Raw genomic sequence first — 17,930 nt, 5'->3', positions numbered from 1 at the left:
ACAAAAAAGTAACTTTCTAAATTTCTGTTATATCGAATTTCGAATTTCGAAAATCGAAATCAAAACATTCGAAATTTTAAATATTCAAAAGAACATTTCGTACATGTGTGTGTTCTTTTAGGTGCTCAATATTTCACAGATTTGCCAACATAGATTTTCAAATTTCTTGTCTTCACGCTGTCCATAGTATCTCATTTTAAAATAAACAAAAATGTATCTTTAAACGCAAAGCACGATTCAATAACAGTAGTACAAACAGAACTCGAGTGATGGCGTAATAAAATTTTAACGTAATTGACGCTTGGGTTTTGACAAAATTAGTCATAACCAAATTTAGATTTAGCGTGACGTTAATGTGCTGTGCTAGCATACGTAGCCATCTGGATAAACTGACACGTTGGCCGGTGATCTGATATGATACGCACGAGGCTCGAACAAATATTTGCTCAAGATCTCAAGACCGAGCAAAATAATAATTAACACCTGCCCAATCCCACGCACTAGTTAACGATCTGAGAAGTTTTGTATACAAAGAACGGAACAATGTCGTACCACATTAATAGTTTTGTACGAACTAAATATTTATATCGTACTAGCTGACCCGGAAGACTTCGTAGTGCCTCAATCGATTAATAAAAGACCTAAACTTTTGTATAAAATAAATTTAAAACAAACAAAAGAAATCCGTCTGACGGGGGACACATAAAAGGGAAAACAAAATTGTTATTTTTATTTAATTCCGAGCATTTTCATATTTATTTACCTTTTAAACCTTCTCTAGACTTCCACATCCAAGCTACCATTCAAGACCAAAATTAGCCAAATCGGTCCAGCCGTTCTCGAGTTTTAGCGAGACTAACGAACAGCAATTCGTTTTTATATATGGAGATAATATCGTATTTTTGTTTTGTTGTCGGTAGATGCCACAAACCGTGCCGCGGTCCGGGTGCAGCCCGCCTTCAGCATCACAAGGCGAGAGAGCTGTCCCCACGTCTCCAGCTGATCTACAGCACCTGCTCCGTTTATTAGGGGCCTCGTCGCCGCCAGAATCCATGCTTCACTCTCCACCGAACCTACACACAAAACCTCCGCCACCATATCCAGAGGATAACAACTTCTTGGACAGGCTGTACGATTTTGAAGGATATCCTACCCCGTCTCCTTCGTCAGACGAAGGCTCGATTCCCACGGTGGCGCTGCAACCATCTTCCCCGTACAGTTCACTGCACTACACAACACCAGTGTATATCAAAGAAGAACCAAACAGACTGTCTGTGCCTGGATTTGCCTCACCCTACCCTCTGTCGCCTTCTGGTTCCTGTGTATCTTATGGAAGCCACAATCAGTATCCTTCGCCTACACCTCAACCCGAAGAATATATTGACATCGAGCAATTATTAAAAGAGAATCAAATATTACAAGACGGCACACAGCACAGTTACATAACCCCTAAAACAGAGTTAGAAGAACCAAGAGATCATATATTATTGAGATCAGTACTCGAAGATACCACATTCCAGAAGAGATTCAATCTTAGACCTGTGCCTTTAGAGTTGGGAAACGTGAAAATGGAGGAGAGCAGTGGTGGTGACGACCTGGTGGCACCGGATATTGATCGAGTGCTGTCGATGGCCATTGAACAATCTAAGAGGGATGTGGATAGCACTTGCACAGTCCTCGGAATATCGCCAGGTGAGCTTGTATTCAATAAAAACTCGATCTTTATTTTATAGCTGCTAATTCGGTGGCGCAATAGCTTGTAAGCCAAAAATATATGTGAACATAAGTATCGACCTCTAATTTCCATACTACAAGGAATCTAAGTTTGAAGTCAGATGATCCTGTGTGTGTTCCGGATAATATATTAATTTACCGTTTCACTGCGCTTGAAGCCTTTGGTTAGTAGTAGGTGAACTTACTTCATTTGTCTTTTAGTAAGCCCGCAGATATTTTTTATCGATGATTACCGATAATTTTTCTGAGATTTTTTTTTATTTTTTTGTAATATTACTTTGATTATATGAAAGTTCGAAATTCAGATAGGTACGATGTCTTTAGGTCTTGTAGCACTTAGAAAATACAGCAGCGAGAGAGAGAGAGAGAGAGAGAGAGAGAGCAGAGATTTTCAAGTACTATTTCAATAATCTCTACATTTTATTGATATAGTTCAATTGAATAATGGCAATTATTAATTATTACATAAAAATAATCGTACAACTGTCAGAGACTATCAGAGGCAAATTTTCAATAAAAATGAACGTTATACATTATTAAGGCGAATGTAAGGACCTTGTTTAAACTATTAAAATTTTAACGACAGCCATCATTTTGATTCTCTTAATAAAATATCATGTAATTTAAAATACGGCATGAGAATCTTATGTTCGTAACAGCATTATGACTTGAAACAATGACGTCACATTGTAAAAAACACGTTTCTGTGTAGAATACAGCAACCGAGCATCATTACAAATTAGTTCTAAGAACTCCATCATAAATGATTGCGTAGACTATAGATCTGTTTATGTTGGAATAAAGATGATATTATCATTAACATATGCATGACGTTTAAGCCTATTTTAGTTTATTAAAAACTATTTTGAGAGTAAAACCGTGTGCAATTAAGTTGAGTTTTGAATACTATGAAATATTGTTAGGTAGATATAAGCTAATCAGTATTTCTTAGTATAGTTCAGGAACGTACAAAGTGCTTAGAAGTGTCTCATGCTTTTAGTACTTTTTATGATTTTCTAAGTTCGTTGATTAAAACAATGATCGGGAAAATTCTTACATTATATAAGCGCTTATTGAATCGTTATGTTTTTAATCACGTCTTTATTCGTTTATCGATGAGAAGAATATTAAATTTTAGGTCTATGGATAATAACTTACGTGAAAAAGATTCAAGTTAGTTTAGCCAATGTGGAGATTAGTTATATATCTTTTTTCGATTTTATAATACGTTTGTTAATTAATATCTTTTGTTCTAGATCCAATGCTTTGGAGTACAGCGGATGTCAAAGCTTGGGTGATGTTTACATTGCAACATTTCAACCAGCCATTAGTACCGTCCGAGTATTTCAATATGGACGGGGCTGCACTGGTGGCTCTTACAGAAGAAGAATTCAACCAGAGAGCTCCTCAGGTGAGATCGCATGAATAAAATCAAAACTTTAGATTAGCATACTAATTCGTTGACAATTACTAAATTAGGTTCTAATTTCGGACATGATTTTTGCTGAGTACAGTTGACGCAGGTACTTGTAAGCGGGCTAAAATCTGATGTATTTCAGAATTGTATATGCTAAGATTCGAACCTTTTTTTATTGCTTAGATGTGTGGACGAGCTCACAGCCCACCTGGTGTTAAGTGGTAACTGGAGCCCATAGACATCTACAACGTAGATGCGCCACCCACTTAGTCCGACAAGAGGGGCCTAAACTATGCCTGCACGGTATAGCTACTACTGTCCAGTCGATTTATAAAGTTTCTTCTAAAAATTTCTAAAGTTCTTGTTTATAGACTGGAATACTGGATTCAAAATTGAATTTCCATTTTTTTTTCCAACCTTGGACCATAGTAACCGACATATAATAACTATCGGACAATAATCAGCAATTCGTAATCGTTAAGAAGCGAAATATTATTGCGATGATGAAATCAGTGGTCATTAACAAGTTATTTGCCAATTATAATAATCGATGACCAATAATATTTACCGTATAGTAGATCTGGCCAAAGTTTAGTCACGATAAGAAATTGTTTACTGAATTGTTGTCGCTCGTAATTACATCTCTAGTTTATCTCATTGTTTTCAAAGCATTTGCTTTTGTGGGTTATCGTTTAGGTTACTTTATAATTTAAAAGCATGTGTAGTTAATAGTTATATGAACGCTGTTATAGTTCATGAATGAATCGGTTGGTTGTGAGTATTTTATTAGGTAATGATGATTGGATGTTTCGCGGAGCAATCTAACAAAATACATTAACAGTGTCCTTGTCTTGCTCGTAACCTTTCTTTAAAGGGCGATTTTTGGTATTTCTCATTTCCGTTCTCCACTGTTCGTAAAATATTAAATAGGTTTCTTATTATATAAATAGTTTCTTAAATAGGTTTCTTATTCTTCATTCTTTACATTTTCGATATTTACATAAGCGATACGATTTTAACAATTTTTTTTAGTGGCTTAGTCAATCTGCTACCAAGTCGTCCCGTAGTTCTTCTCACAATATATATCTTGGCAATTAATATACGATCAACTATGATCTAATCTAAGGCTAGAAGACATCACTTAATGCTATTCAAATGTCATGTTGGATATTTTGAGCACAGAAATTAAGACGGTGTCTTTTGTAAAAGTGTTTTTCTTAACGCCTATCACACAGTAATTTGAAGCAATTTTTTTTTTATGTTTTATTAAAAAAATAAGGGACCATCGTTTGTTTTCTGTAAGAAGCATTGCAATAAAATCGAAAATATAACGGCCTGTTCCTAATATCGAAATTCTTCAATAAAGAACAAGCATTACCGTTCTACCATTAACGTCACACATCGGCAGCATGTCGATTTGTATTTTTGCGTCCAATAGTTTATGTTAGTTACGTCATGTGATAGATACATCTTGTGTGCTTAGCTTAAAATTATGAGTCAGTTTTTCTTTTAAGATTTCAGTTATGAAACATTACACACGTCTTTGTGCTTCAGATCTTATCCACTTCTGTTAGGTTCGGAATTGTTTATATTTACAATATGTATGATAAATAAATAATTTTATTTTTCGTTTATACTCAGATTGAACACGTCCATCTATGTACGTACACTTATAGCTTGAGTTTGAGAAATGAGTAGACGGGTTCCATGGTTGTGATTGTCGGAAATTATAGAAACCGCAACGAGATTTTTCAGCAGTAGGTAGTCTATATGACTGTGTGACTGGCATTGTTGGCGTCCATGAGCGATGGTGATCACTCACTGTCAGGTGAACTGTATTAGACTGCCTACATTGGCAATAAAAGGGGAATGTTAGGGACACACACCTCTTGAAACACAACATTTTAATGCCTAGGCAACGGCTCAGCCATGTTTCTGGAAACGCTTATGTCCACTAGCGATGAAACCTGACATTTACTGGTGGTAGGACCTCTTGTGAGTCCGCACGGGTAGGTACCCTACCTATTTCCTATTATATATGAAGCCTATTATATATGAAGCAGTAATGCGCTTCGGTTTGAAGGGTGGGGCAGCCGCTGTAAATACATTGAGACCTTGGAACTCATATCTCAAGGTGGGTGACGGCATTTACGTTGTAGATGCCAATTGGCTCCAATAACCACTTAACCTCAGGTGGGCTGTGAGCTTGTCCACCTATCTGTGCAATAAGAATAAATAAATAAAAACACCTCTGAAGATTCTACAAAAAGTCATTTGCCACAGATAGCAAAAACGTCTATATATTTATTTAGCCGATATACGAGGAACAAACATAAAATTAGAATCTAATCTGTACGAGTACTTAATGTTTTTTGAATTATTTATGGGCGGCATTTGACAAGAATTACATCGAAATTGTCTGTGGCATGATAATTACATTGGCACGGCTTGTTCAACTGTATAAAGATTAAAAATAATTATTAAGCATAATTAACGTGCAATTCTTAAATAGTGTTGAGTACCTCACCAGAGAGAGCTCAATAGCAATGCGGTGGATTCTTATCGCTCCTGCAAATAGTAAGCTAGTGATGCGTGTAAGTAAACTGTAATGGCGGTAAGTGTTACGTATTAGCGAGGAAATCTGGCGACAGAATCAGGCTTGTTACACAACGACAAAGCCACGCTTCGATTATTAGAGTAGGCACCAATTATGACGTCAGATGTTTACTCTAAAATTAATCGTTTCTTATTTGACAGCCCTCCATTATTGCGATATTTAGCTGTCTCCAAATATTTCAGTTACGTAATTCTATTGCTTCGGACAAGCGTTCAACCTTTCTTGTTAAGTCTTTTAAAAGTTTAGCGATGGCGTTACGTAAACTCATTGTCTGCGTTGCATTTTTATTTTTAAGCGGCTTATGAAAGCCTAGCTGTTTCAAATGCCGATAAGAATCCCGTTAAATTCGCAAAGTCCTTGACGATTATTAGTTAGTTGTTTTATGTGACTTACTTTAATTATTTTTTCCCCTGCCTATTCTGATAGCCTTGAGAGGCTATATCAGCGTTACCCGTATAGGTGAGCCCTCGGGGCTTAAACCGGAGGTGCTGCTAACACTGGCCCTAGCAAAAGCAGTGATTCGCAGAATCTACCACCGGATCGAAAACGCGACCCACTGAGAAGATTCGGCGAGTAACTCAGTGGGCTGTGTCTATGGGTTAATTTAGTCGCTGAACCCTTCGTCACAAGCGACGGGTTTGGCGAGGACGATGACTAGTGCTCGAGGTCTTTAATAAAGTGGGTGCTATATAACATAAACTAGAATACATAAATAATTTTGCTCTTATTTTTTACCAAAACATACATAACGAATAAAAATGAAAAATAAAACAAATTTTCTTAAATTGTTTGTTCATGAAACTTTTTTTAGAATTTTTTTATTCTAAATTAGTTCATTGCAGTATACATTAAATGCTTAACACAGAATCCGGTCAGAATTAACGTCATAGTTTACGTTAGTATTAGCTGATCCCCTGGATTGTGGGAGCTTATCAAAACAAATAGTACTGTTTACTTTATTCTGTGTCGATATGTTTCGGATTTCAAATGTCGTAAAGATTACATTACGGTCGAGAAAAAAAAATTTTGACCGTTTAATGTATGGGCGGAAATATCTGCGTTTTCAAGTTATAAAACATCTTGAGATTTCATTCCTCAATATCATAAAGCTATAATTATCTGTTCTGGAATTTCCTCAAATCTTCAGATCTTCAAGTCTACATTTTCTTCTCCCGCAAGTCTTCAGTCGATCTGACCACGCCCAGCGACCGAACAAAGAATTTATCTGTACTAATATATAAATCTACAGTGGTTTTTACGGATGTTCCGTTATAACTACTGAACCATGCATTCGATTGACTCAAAACTTGATATCCATGTAGAAAATACATGTACTTCATGGATTGGCTAATATTTATATGAGTGTTGGACTCCATAAACCAGTGAGAAATAATAATGTTAATTTTAAATGCCCAGCGAAGCGGACGGGTACAGTACAGTACGGTAGTTCATAAGTTTAAATAAAATATTTTTAATAATAGTTTTGTAAATCTAATTTTTTTTTGCAGTCGGGAAGCACTCTGTATGCTCAGCTGGAAATATGGAAGGCAGCAAGACACGAGTCGTGGAAGACTTCTCAGTGGACTGACCATCAACCTTCGCCTACACCTGTACCGGCCGCGTTACCCTCAGCCGACGATATGAGTGAAGGTGCGTACGTCGAAAGATATTTTTAAATTTAATTTTATGGTTGCCTATCCATTATACATTAAAACCTAATATAAGTTGATTAATTGATGCTTATACGACCTTATGCCTTAATGTTGCGATGTGATTTGCGTATTAATGATACTTATCAAAAAACAGCCAGTAATTTTAAAGTCAATTCAATAGATGTCAAATTTATTGTGTTGGTTTCATAGACCTATATAGGTTTCATACTTCAGTGGTTGGTTTTAACAAAATGTTCTGCTATCTTATTTGTTCGAACACTGCTAAATAAAACTGAAATTTAATACATGTGTGACGTATACAGTCATATAGTCGTAAATTAAAAAAATGGCTTGTTGATAAAACATCGATTTTAGATTAAGGCGTATCACTATAGATCAGTTAACAACAGAGTACATCACCATAATTCGTTGAAATAAAAAGGTGTTTACGTACTATCTAAACCAACGTAGCTGACAAAAACAAAACTCATTTGCTAAACAAAATTTAATCACTTTTTGTATTAGCAAGTGTTTTTTATTTATTTTTGGTATATATACGTAAATGAGCTTGCCGATCGTTTAGTGTTAATTAACTGCTAATTGGAGCACGCATTTACTAAAGCACAACTTAAAATCAATTCCAAATTGCTCGACGTGTCAGCTGTTTCAATTAGTAGCGTAAAATTGCGTGTGGAATTAAGGGCTTTGGTAAATAATTTTAATTTAATTAATTTGACAATAACTTTACGACCGTGTTTTTTGTTAAGTCACGCCACCGTATGTATTCAGAAAAGATGTCTTTAATTCGATCTTTATCGTGGTGTGCGAAAATTACTACGATCAAAAAAAATTAATCGTGGCTCAGAGATATTTTGGCTGTTTCTAGAACAATAAAAGAATAAAACACGAACAAAATAAAATTATTTAAAATTTTCATCTATCTTCCCTAAAACTGACAGATTAATTTCAAAGGACACATTCGTTAATCTAAAAACTAGATTCCTTTAAAGAAATGCGGGGGTTTATCTATATATTAATACGTGAAGCAAAAACTTTGTATCCCTTTTTACTGCGGGACCTCTAGTAATAGAAAATACCCATTGGAATTCTTCACTGCGGAACAAGTCAGATGTGACACACAGATGCATTAGGTACAAGTATTGTGCATTGACCGTTAGGCGATGGTCAACCTACATACGACCAATGTAATAAATAATATGACAAGACCGCGTGTAAAGTGCATGATGGAACTATCGACAGAGCCAGACAGAATGGGGACGATTCACAATATACCTTCTCTAGCATTACATGCGAACTAGTCTTTTATAGTTTTTATCGGTGTGCTTAGGTGAACAAGCTTACAACTTACAATTATTTTTTAATTTTTTTATTACTTTAATGGATGGACGAGCTCACAGCCCACCTAGTATTAAGTGGTTACTGGAGCCCTTAGACATCTAATCTAAGTTTCAATTGTGGAACGCCTATATGACCCTTCAAGCCAGAAAGCATTTTAGACATAGATAAGACGTTGGTCCCAACTACGTAAATTTCAGTCAACAGACATATATTTCCTCTGAGTATTTGTTTAGTATTTGAGTACTGACACTGTCATTTCTTGATACAAGTATAGTGGGCATCTAATCCTCTAGACCAAAATTACTTCAATTACCAGGAACAAAAAAGCGTACCGCTTATATTCTTGATTCAGAGACAGAAAAAGGAAAAAATAGAATACACTTTTGTGAATATCACGATTCATGGTACTGATAAAAGACATTGAATGCTGAAAGATAAATTAAGTTATCGTAATTGGATGGATAATCAAAAATTCGAATCTTTATTTGTTGACAACGAAGTACTACGTGACAAATTGCATGAGTCCAAGAAAATTTACGCTTACGTACGTGAATACACAATGCCCTTCCTTTCTCTAAAGCGAACAGTTAGCTCATAAATAAAAAGGCCTGAGAGTGGCACAGGAAATAGCTATCGACAATTATCTACTAGTTGACTGACAGCACGAATCGAATAGCTTCTTTGATATCAAGATTTATCTCAGAAAATATCTATATATTCATACGTGAAGCAAAAGCTTTGTATCCCTTTTTACGAAAATTGCGCGGATGGAGGAATATAAAATTTTGCACACTTATAGAGAATATAGAGAAGAAGTGCACAATGCTAATATTTTTTTAAAATAATGCATAAAGGATACATTAAATCAATAAAGAAAACATTACACACACTACATACCATGTATTTGACGCACACACGCATGCATTCTATTTATTGTCAAACTTTTGTTCTTGACGTCTGTGGTCAAATTGATAATAGATTAAATATTGTTTGTCTTTATTAATATATTTTTATAGTGTAGCCTTGGCGAAAATTGTGATTATAGAAGTATAAAATACAATCATAATAGTGTACAAACTTACAATTCCAATTAATTATAGTCGAATTTCGAGTACTGCAGGACCTCTAGTTTATATTAAAAAGCCTAATACGATAAAAAGTATGATTATTGGTAAATGACGTCTCAATGACGTCATTTACAATTACTATACCTGAGACCGGGTGATATTTCAGTGACGCATATATTAGTGGTTGACGATTTTGAGTTAGTCATAAAAAAAAATAGGTGTAGCCTTTTCGATAAAGTCATATTTTATTTTGAAATGATTTTAAATTGCTGATAAGTAAAAAGTAGTGGGAACTTAAATGCAACCTATCACAATGTGGAACAGATTACATTTGAAATCATTGACCAACATTAGAAATGAAACGGCGTCTAGGGTAGTACCACACCCAGTTACAGTTAACCCATCAATCAGACCTTCGTGGTCTCGTTGGCATTCTGTCGTCCCCTTCACGATAGCTTGAAATCCTTATATGTCAAGTCTGGTTTTTATGTTGTTTCCCGGCGACCCAGATCGATTCCCGTGCACGGACCTGCAAGGTCAAATTCATCCTCTATAAAGAAGTATCTATCATAATGTAATTCTTGTCTTACTTTAAACCCTACCTTTAGACTTTGAGAAATATTATTAGTTACCTTTACTATGTTTACAGCTATTTTAGCACTCGAAGCTCTTCAATTTGTTGTTTTTTCTTGAGTGCCCAGCAGCAATTTAGTGTCTGTAAATGATAATATATTTTTAAATGGTTCTTTTGGGTTAGTTCGGGTATTCAATCTATATGTTTTCACGTATTTTACACATTCATGTATTTATGAAATTTTATGAGAGTTTGTGAATAATAGTGTAAGAGCAATCTATACAATTTTTATTTGGAATGTTAGGGTTTGAGTTTGCGATTTAATTTTTTTCTTGCTCATTGCTTTACACAATTTTTCCTAATACTTTACCTTAGCCATGTTACTAGACTGCCAAAACAAGAATATTTTTCAAACGGTATGTGTATATGTTTTTTTTTTTTTGGCGAGCTCTACAGCCGGCTTAGCCTTTTAGTAATGGATTTCAATACACACGGTAAATGTAGTCCTATTGTCTAGGGTAAATTTCATCAACACGGGATCCGCGAAAAAAGAGGAATAATCTATATATTAATACGTGAAGCAAAAACTATGTATCCCTTTTTACGAAAATTGCGCGGACGGAGGAGTTTGAAATTTTCCACACTTATAGAGAATATAGAGAAGAAGTGCACAATGCTAATATTTTTTTAAAATAATGCATAAAAGATACATTAAATCAATAAAGAAACCATTACACACACTACATACCATGTATTTCACGCACACACGCATGCATACTATTTATTGTCAAACTTTTGTTCTTGACGTCTGTTGTCAAATTGAGAGTAAATATTGTTTGTCTTTGTTAATATTTTTTATAGTGTAGTCTTGGCGAAATTTGTGATTATAGAAGTATAAAATACAATCATAATAGTTTACAAACTTACAATCCCAATTAATTATAGTCGAATTTCGACTACTGCGGGACCTCTAGTCAACATTAATTTGCAATAGAATTTGTCAAAAATATCTAGTTAGTATAAAGTTAGTATTATTAATGCAGCAACTTGCTTGAATAACATAAATAATTCACGTGATCGCTTCCATTCTGCCAATATTGGTTCTAATCTTTAAATAACGTGTTGCTATTTGAACAACATCGAATAAGTTTACAATATCGTTCGTATGACCGACAGTTTACTAGTCTAGCTCGGAAGGTCGAACGATTTTAAATGCGGCTAATGTTTACAGTATGTGTTACTGAAATAATCTATCGATACTGTGAATGTGTTGAGTATTCAAGTCTCCATTACGTACTCTGCAAAGGATTGTTCATATAATTCTAGTTTCGTAACAAAATGTAATATTCTAATGCATTTTAAATACTATATTTCTATTCGATATTTAGACAGTAAATTCAAATGTCTTCACGTTTCACAAAAGCAGCCCATTACAGTCTATTTACTGTATGTATGTTTTATAAGAAGACACTAGCGAATTCATTGAAGAGTATTAAATAAAACTAGAGGTCACGCAGTAGTCGAAATTCGACTATAATTAATTGGAATTGTAAGTTTGTACACTATTATGATTGTATATTCAACGCGAAGACTACACTATAGAAAAATATTAATAAAGACAAACAATATTTAATCTATTCTCAATTTGACCAGAGATGTCTAGAACAAAAGTTTGACAATAAATAAATAGTATCCATGCGTTTATGTGTCAAATACGTGGTAGTGTGTGTAATGTTTTCTTTATTGATTTATTGTATCTTTTATGCATTATTTAAAAAAATATTAGGATTGTGCACTTCTTTTCTATATTCTCTACAAGTGTGAAAAATTTCATACTCCTCCGTCCGCGCAATTTTCGTAAAAAGGGATACAAAGTTTTTGCTTCACGTATATTATTAAATAGATATAATTTGAAGTCGTCGTGGCCTAAAAGATAAGACGCCCGGTGCATTCATATCGAGCGATGCAACTGTGCCAATGTTCGAATCTCGCGCACAATTACCAATTTTTTTTTAAATAAAATGCGTACTTAAAATTTGTTACGATTAACTTTCACGGTGAAGAAATAACATCTTGCAATAAAAATCTTAATGCAAAAAATGTAAATTCCGTAATTACTGGTTCTGTAACAACGTGTTTTATGTCCGCACGGGTTGTTGCGGAAACTCTTTATATTTCTGCCGTGAAGCAGTAATGCGTTGAGGTTTGAAGACTGGGGCAGCCATTGTATTACAAAAAATGAGATCTTGGGTGGCGGAATTTAGTTTGTTGATATCTATGGGCTCCGGAAACCACTTAACTTCAGATGGGTCGTGAATTTCACCATCCATTTAAGTGATTTTTTGTAAAAAACGTTCTTATGTTCATCAATTCAAACCATGATTTATCAATAAACTAAGGTGTTTATTTTTATAAGTGTACAGAAAATGAAGATTGGTGTTAATGGCGGACTTTTGAATGCTCATTAATGTATGTGTGTCACGCACCGCACACAATGAGGCTTTCTTTTGAGGTTTCCTCGTCGTTGATTGATGCGGCAACCGTTTGCGTTTTGTTAATTAGTTGTTAATGAAGGAATGTTGATAGAATCCAAGTGAATTATGTTGAATCGTTCTGATTATTTTTGATTTGTGAGTATTAATCGCGATCGGGATTTAAAAAGTTAATTGGTATTGGTAATTACTTGTTTAATGAGATCACAAAGCTTTATTTTTTTGAACACAACAGCTCGTTTGATCGGATAAATGTTATAATAATAATATAAAATATTTTGGTTTTATGATGCGCGTGTGAATTTTAAACGTAATTGATATGAGAAATGAATTGAGCTATTAAATGATTAACTTTATGAATAATCACAGATAACATAGTTTTATTATTGTAATATTTAGAAATAGGGGATTATTTTTATTATTGGAACGAAGTTCCTTATGTTACGATGCGGAAGGGTACACTAACCGGGAAAAAAACGTCCGTAACGTAAGATTTTTATTTAAATAAATAACACTAAATTTGTCTTTGTTCGCAGATGAAGATTCAGAGTCAGCCGGTACCAGTGCGGGAACAACGGTAGGAAAGGCTAAAACTGGCAGCACGCATATACACCTGTGGCAATTCTTGAAAGAACTTCTAGCTTCGCCCCACATACACGGATCGGCAATACGATGGCTAGATAGAAGTAAGCATCTATACACTTTTTCTTATTAATTTTTATGTTTTTAATTGAGTTATCAAAGACGTAGTTTGCAGTCATTAGTAGATAAAGCGAACCCACAGACTTAGCCCACTGAGTTTCTCGCCGAATCTTCTCAGTGGGTCGCGTTTCCGATCCGGTGGTAGATTCTGCGAAACAATGCTCTTGCTAGGGCCAGTGTCAGCAACACTCCCGGTTTGAGCCCCGTGAGCTCACCTACACGTCAAGGAGAAGCTGAAATAGACTCTAAAGGCTATCAGCATAGGTAGGAAAAAAAAAGATAAAGTGCATTTTTCGCAGTTTTATATTGAATGCCTTAAGGTTTTGTTGTTAATATGTATTATTTTTGTTACATAATAAAATTGCTAGTACAGTATAAAGTTATTATTTACTATTTATTATCTAATTATAAGTTATGACTATCCATTTCTAATAGATTAGGTAGTTTGTGAATCGCTCGTAAGCAAACGATAAGGGATAAAGGAAAATTTTCTTGTAGGTTACGTTAATATTACTTATCTTATTTCGAGACAGTTGACGATGCAGATATTTATAAACGTTACGTACATTTCTTTTATTTTCAAATAGATAAGCTTATGACTCAGTGGTATACTTGAAAAAACAATTGGTAAATAAATGTCTGATGAAAATGCTGAAAAACTTTTCGAGATGAATTTGATTCATTTCGAAATTGCCGTGTAAATGTATAAAATTTTGTAAAAAAGAATCCACTAATAAATAACTATTATAAGATAAACACGGCATAAAACTGTTTATTTACTAAGTTTTTCTGCTGAGAGGAAATCACGTTGTCCCTTACGATGGATAGGAAAGTCGATGCAAATTCAAACTTGTAATTATTATTACCTAACAAATTTAATTTTATGGTTCGATCTAATTACATCGAAATTTCACAGTCGATAGCCCACTGAAAACATATAGTATTCCGGTCGCAGTAACATAATAATATCGCTAAGATAATTATACAAAACTCATTAACAAGTCCACGATGTATTAAAACTTAGACGATCACGTCTTTCAAACAACAATAATGTTGTTGGCACGGTAAATAGGTCGAGTTAAAATAACAATATCGATTCATTATACGTCAATAGAATCAACAGATTTATTTACTTAATTTTATTTATTTGCTGTATTAAATGGACGTGGGACCTAGTTTGGTATTAAACAAAATTAGAAAGATGAAGTTTGAAACACATGAAATAGCTCAAATCACTGATGCCCTAAATTTGTCAATTTATGAGACGAATATTGCATTTATAAACAACTGCTTATTTGAACAGATTTACTACTGAAGTCTCGATCCGAATTGGACCACTCGCTGAGATTAACGTTAACGCAGATTAACAACAAAATTTCTCCCACGGTTTCCTTTTGAAAATGTATTCAATGACAAAATTAAAAATCATCAATCGTCTAACATTGACATCAGTTATCAGTAATTTAAGCTTTTTTCGACAGTCTTTTTTGAGTACAAATAACGTAAGATTTTTGTTTAATTATCTATTGTGTAACTACAAAAAAGAACAACATACTATTAAGAAAATTATATGCAAAGGCATCACTTGGTAATTGTAAATAATATCTAAGATCGGACGGCCGGCAGAAGTATGATAACTTTATAAAAATTACGAGCGTTTGGACGCATAAAGTTAAAATGGAAGCTTAAACACATACTCAGAAAATATTATGCTTTGAGTGTTAATTTTGAATTAAAAAACATATTCTACTAAATTTGTCAAAATAATAATTTATATGGTATTACTAATGATATTTATCGCCAATTTAATGAAGTTAAACTTAAAATATTCATATAGCGCGTTCACTATAATAGTTGAACTGAGAATTCGTTTGTTCACATTCTCGTATCAAGGTGAGCAGGCCATTTACAAGTTCAGTTTGTACAACAACTCTAAAGGTTACTAAGGGAATAATTTGTTGTCATAAAACAAATTGATTTCGATTATAACAGAACGTTATAATCCATAAAAATAATCGTTAGGATCAATAACGTTTTTAAGAAAAGATAAAAAAAAAAAAAACTATTCGAATTCGATTTTTATATCGATTTTACTCAAATCAAAATACGTTTTATAGAATGACAACAAGAATAAAATCTATACGACGTTTCAATACATTGACTATAGTGATCGATACTTAATAAGTCAATCGAAATAGTTGTAAACTCGATTGCAACATAGTAACGCCCTTATCTTGTCGTGACTGGCCTTTACAGATGTTGAATTACAAACAATTTATAGCCCATTATGTTGTAAGATATTACCGAGTCCTTTTTCGGTTGTCACGACATGATATTTTGAATGCCCTAGTCTGAACTGCGCGTAAAGCGGAGGCTAACCGCCTAATATTATTAGATAAATATTATGACACAAAGATTGTTTTGTATCGAGTTGAAATATTGTATTAACATCTTCTTGCGTACTTATTTTGTTTTCGCAGTTATTGTCTGGTTCATATTAAAGATCAAAATTAATAATAAACTCGTTTTAAATAGCGTCAAGTTTCTCGAAGATTCGTTGAGACGCGCAGCTTTATTGCTTGTGACATTTGACATTTAATAGCCACGACTCGCAAAGGTGTGTCGTTTGCATTCGTAATAGACATCTGAACGAGAGTTCTCGTTAGAGAATATGTGCTATAATAGGGAACTTTCCGAAAACAAATTCTCAAATTAACAAATCCATTTAAGATTTACAATAAACACTTTTTAAATGTCAGAATTTTCAAAACGCAATGACCTCTTAAGTTATTTTAAAATATTCACAGTCTGATCGTTCTAAAAAAAAAACACCAACTATTCTCTATAATGATTAATTCATGACGTGCTCTCACAGGTAACGGTGTCTTCAAGATCGAAGATTCAGTACGCGTCGCGAGGCTCTGGGGCAAGAGAAAGAATAGGCCCGCGATGAACTACGACAAGTTGTCGCGTAGCATCAGGCAGTACTACAAGAAGGGTATTATGAAGAAAACCGAGCGAAGTCAGAGGCTTGTCTACCAGTTCTGCCATCCGTACTGTTTGTGAAATACTCGGTAGTTTTTAATACGTAGTTTGTAATGTAAATAAATTATTTTGTAAATACGTGTGTGCGTGAGCCGCGGTAATGCGGACACTACGACGCTGGCCGCGTTTTGCGACTAGGACGCAAAACGCCGCGCAGTCTTTGAGAATGACGATTGCCGAATTTTCACCGGTGGATGTTTCCTTAACCGGGAATTAATAGGAGTCGTGCACTAAGCCCTCCGCGAGATTCGGGAAAGGTAATTTTCTCTGGAATCTCAGCGGACGGGAATGTCTGTTGTGTTTTAATTTTAAGGTTTTTTTTACCGGCGACTAGACGTTCGCGATTAACTCATTTTGGGATACTCAATTACGATCGCTTACGTCGAAAGTCGGTAATGTTTATCCCATATATCTATGATATATTTCTAGTACGTTCTATGAACTTTTAGATAAGTAACCTGTAAATAGATGTTAAGTGTAATATTAGAAAATAAATTAAAAATAAGTGCCTTAATCTACGAGACTCATATTGATGTGATTTAAAGAGATTCGACAAATGTATATGATAGGTACTTATTTAATCAACACGAAATTAATTAGAAATAAAATAATAATTTATTGTTAAAACGACGAGTTACGTCGGATTTAAATGCAATACTAAAAGTATAAGCGTGTTAACAAAAGTCAAGATGGCGGAATAGATGTGAAAACAATTGGGTTGAATAAATTTATTAAATTTTGTGCCAAATAGATATTTAGAATTTATTCGGGACAAAATTGTTTATATTTTTATTGAAATGTGATAAAAAAATAATAATAATTAAGCCCGCCGATTGTAAATATTGTATTTGTCAATTAAAACATTTACTGTATAATTTGGTGCTGGGTTATTGTGTAAACCAAGTTTACTTAGTTAAACTTCAAATCGACGCAGTTAGCGTGCCGTTCGTGTTATGAACATTTTATAATAATAATTAACTATAATCGGACCAAACTAATTTAGATCTAATAAATCGATGTATTACGTGAATAATAAAAACTTTATAAGTTCGTTTTTGTTTATTTTCAACGTGTACCAAATATGTGTGTCCCCTCCACGTTGTTTCCCAAGCGCTATGACATGTCCTTCTTAAAACGAGGCTTGTGGAGAGTATTTAATGGTAGGCAGCGGCTTGGCTCTGCCTCTGGGATTGCTGATGTCTATGGGCGACGGTAACCCCTCGCCATCGGGTGGGCCGTGCTCGTCAGCCTACAAGAGCAATAAAAATATG

The 17,930-nt window shown here is 34.3% G+C and overlaps 1 protein-coding gene across 4 annotated transcripts in view; it reads left to right on the top strand.

Annotated features, from left to right (window-relative positions):
* Positions 1-17,709, top strand: part of LOC114244052 (DNA-binding protein D-ETS-4) — a 49,004-nt gene extending 31,295 nt beyond the window's left edge. For all 4 annotated transcript variants that reach the window (XM_089732456.1, XM_089732455.1, XM_089732457.1 and 1 more), the window contains exons 2-6: positions 921-1,692; positions 2,991-3,145; positions 7,277-7,418; positions 13,449-13,598; positions 16,490-17,709. In XM_089732456.1, coding sequence (XP_089588582.1) covers positions 921-1,692; positions 2,991-3,145; positions 7,277-7,418; positions 13,449-13,598; positions 16,490-16,680 — 1,410 coding nt within the window. In that variant the 3' untranslated portion in view covers positions 16,681-17,709. The remainder of the gene's footprint in view (positions 1-920; positions 1,693-2,990; positions 3,146-7,276; positions 7,419-13,448; positions 13,599-16,489) is intronic.
* Positions 17,710-17,930: the final 221 nt, after the last annotated feature.

This window comes from Bombyx mandarina, chromosome 13 (assembly GCF_030267445.1).
Source record: "Bombyx mandarina strain Sakado chromosome 13, ASM3026744v2".
NCBI classification, from domain to species: Eukaryota; Metazoa; Arthropoda; class Insecta; order Lepidoptera; family Bombycidae; genus Bombyx; species Bombyx mandarina.
The sequence above is the reverse complement of the archived record's forward strand: the minus strand, read 5'-3'. Positions and strand labels throughout refer to the sequence as shown.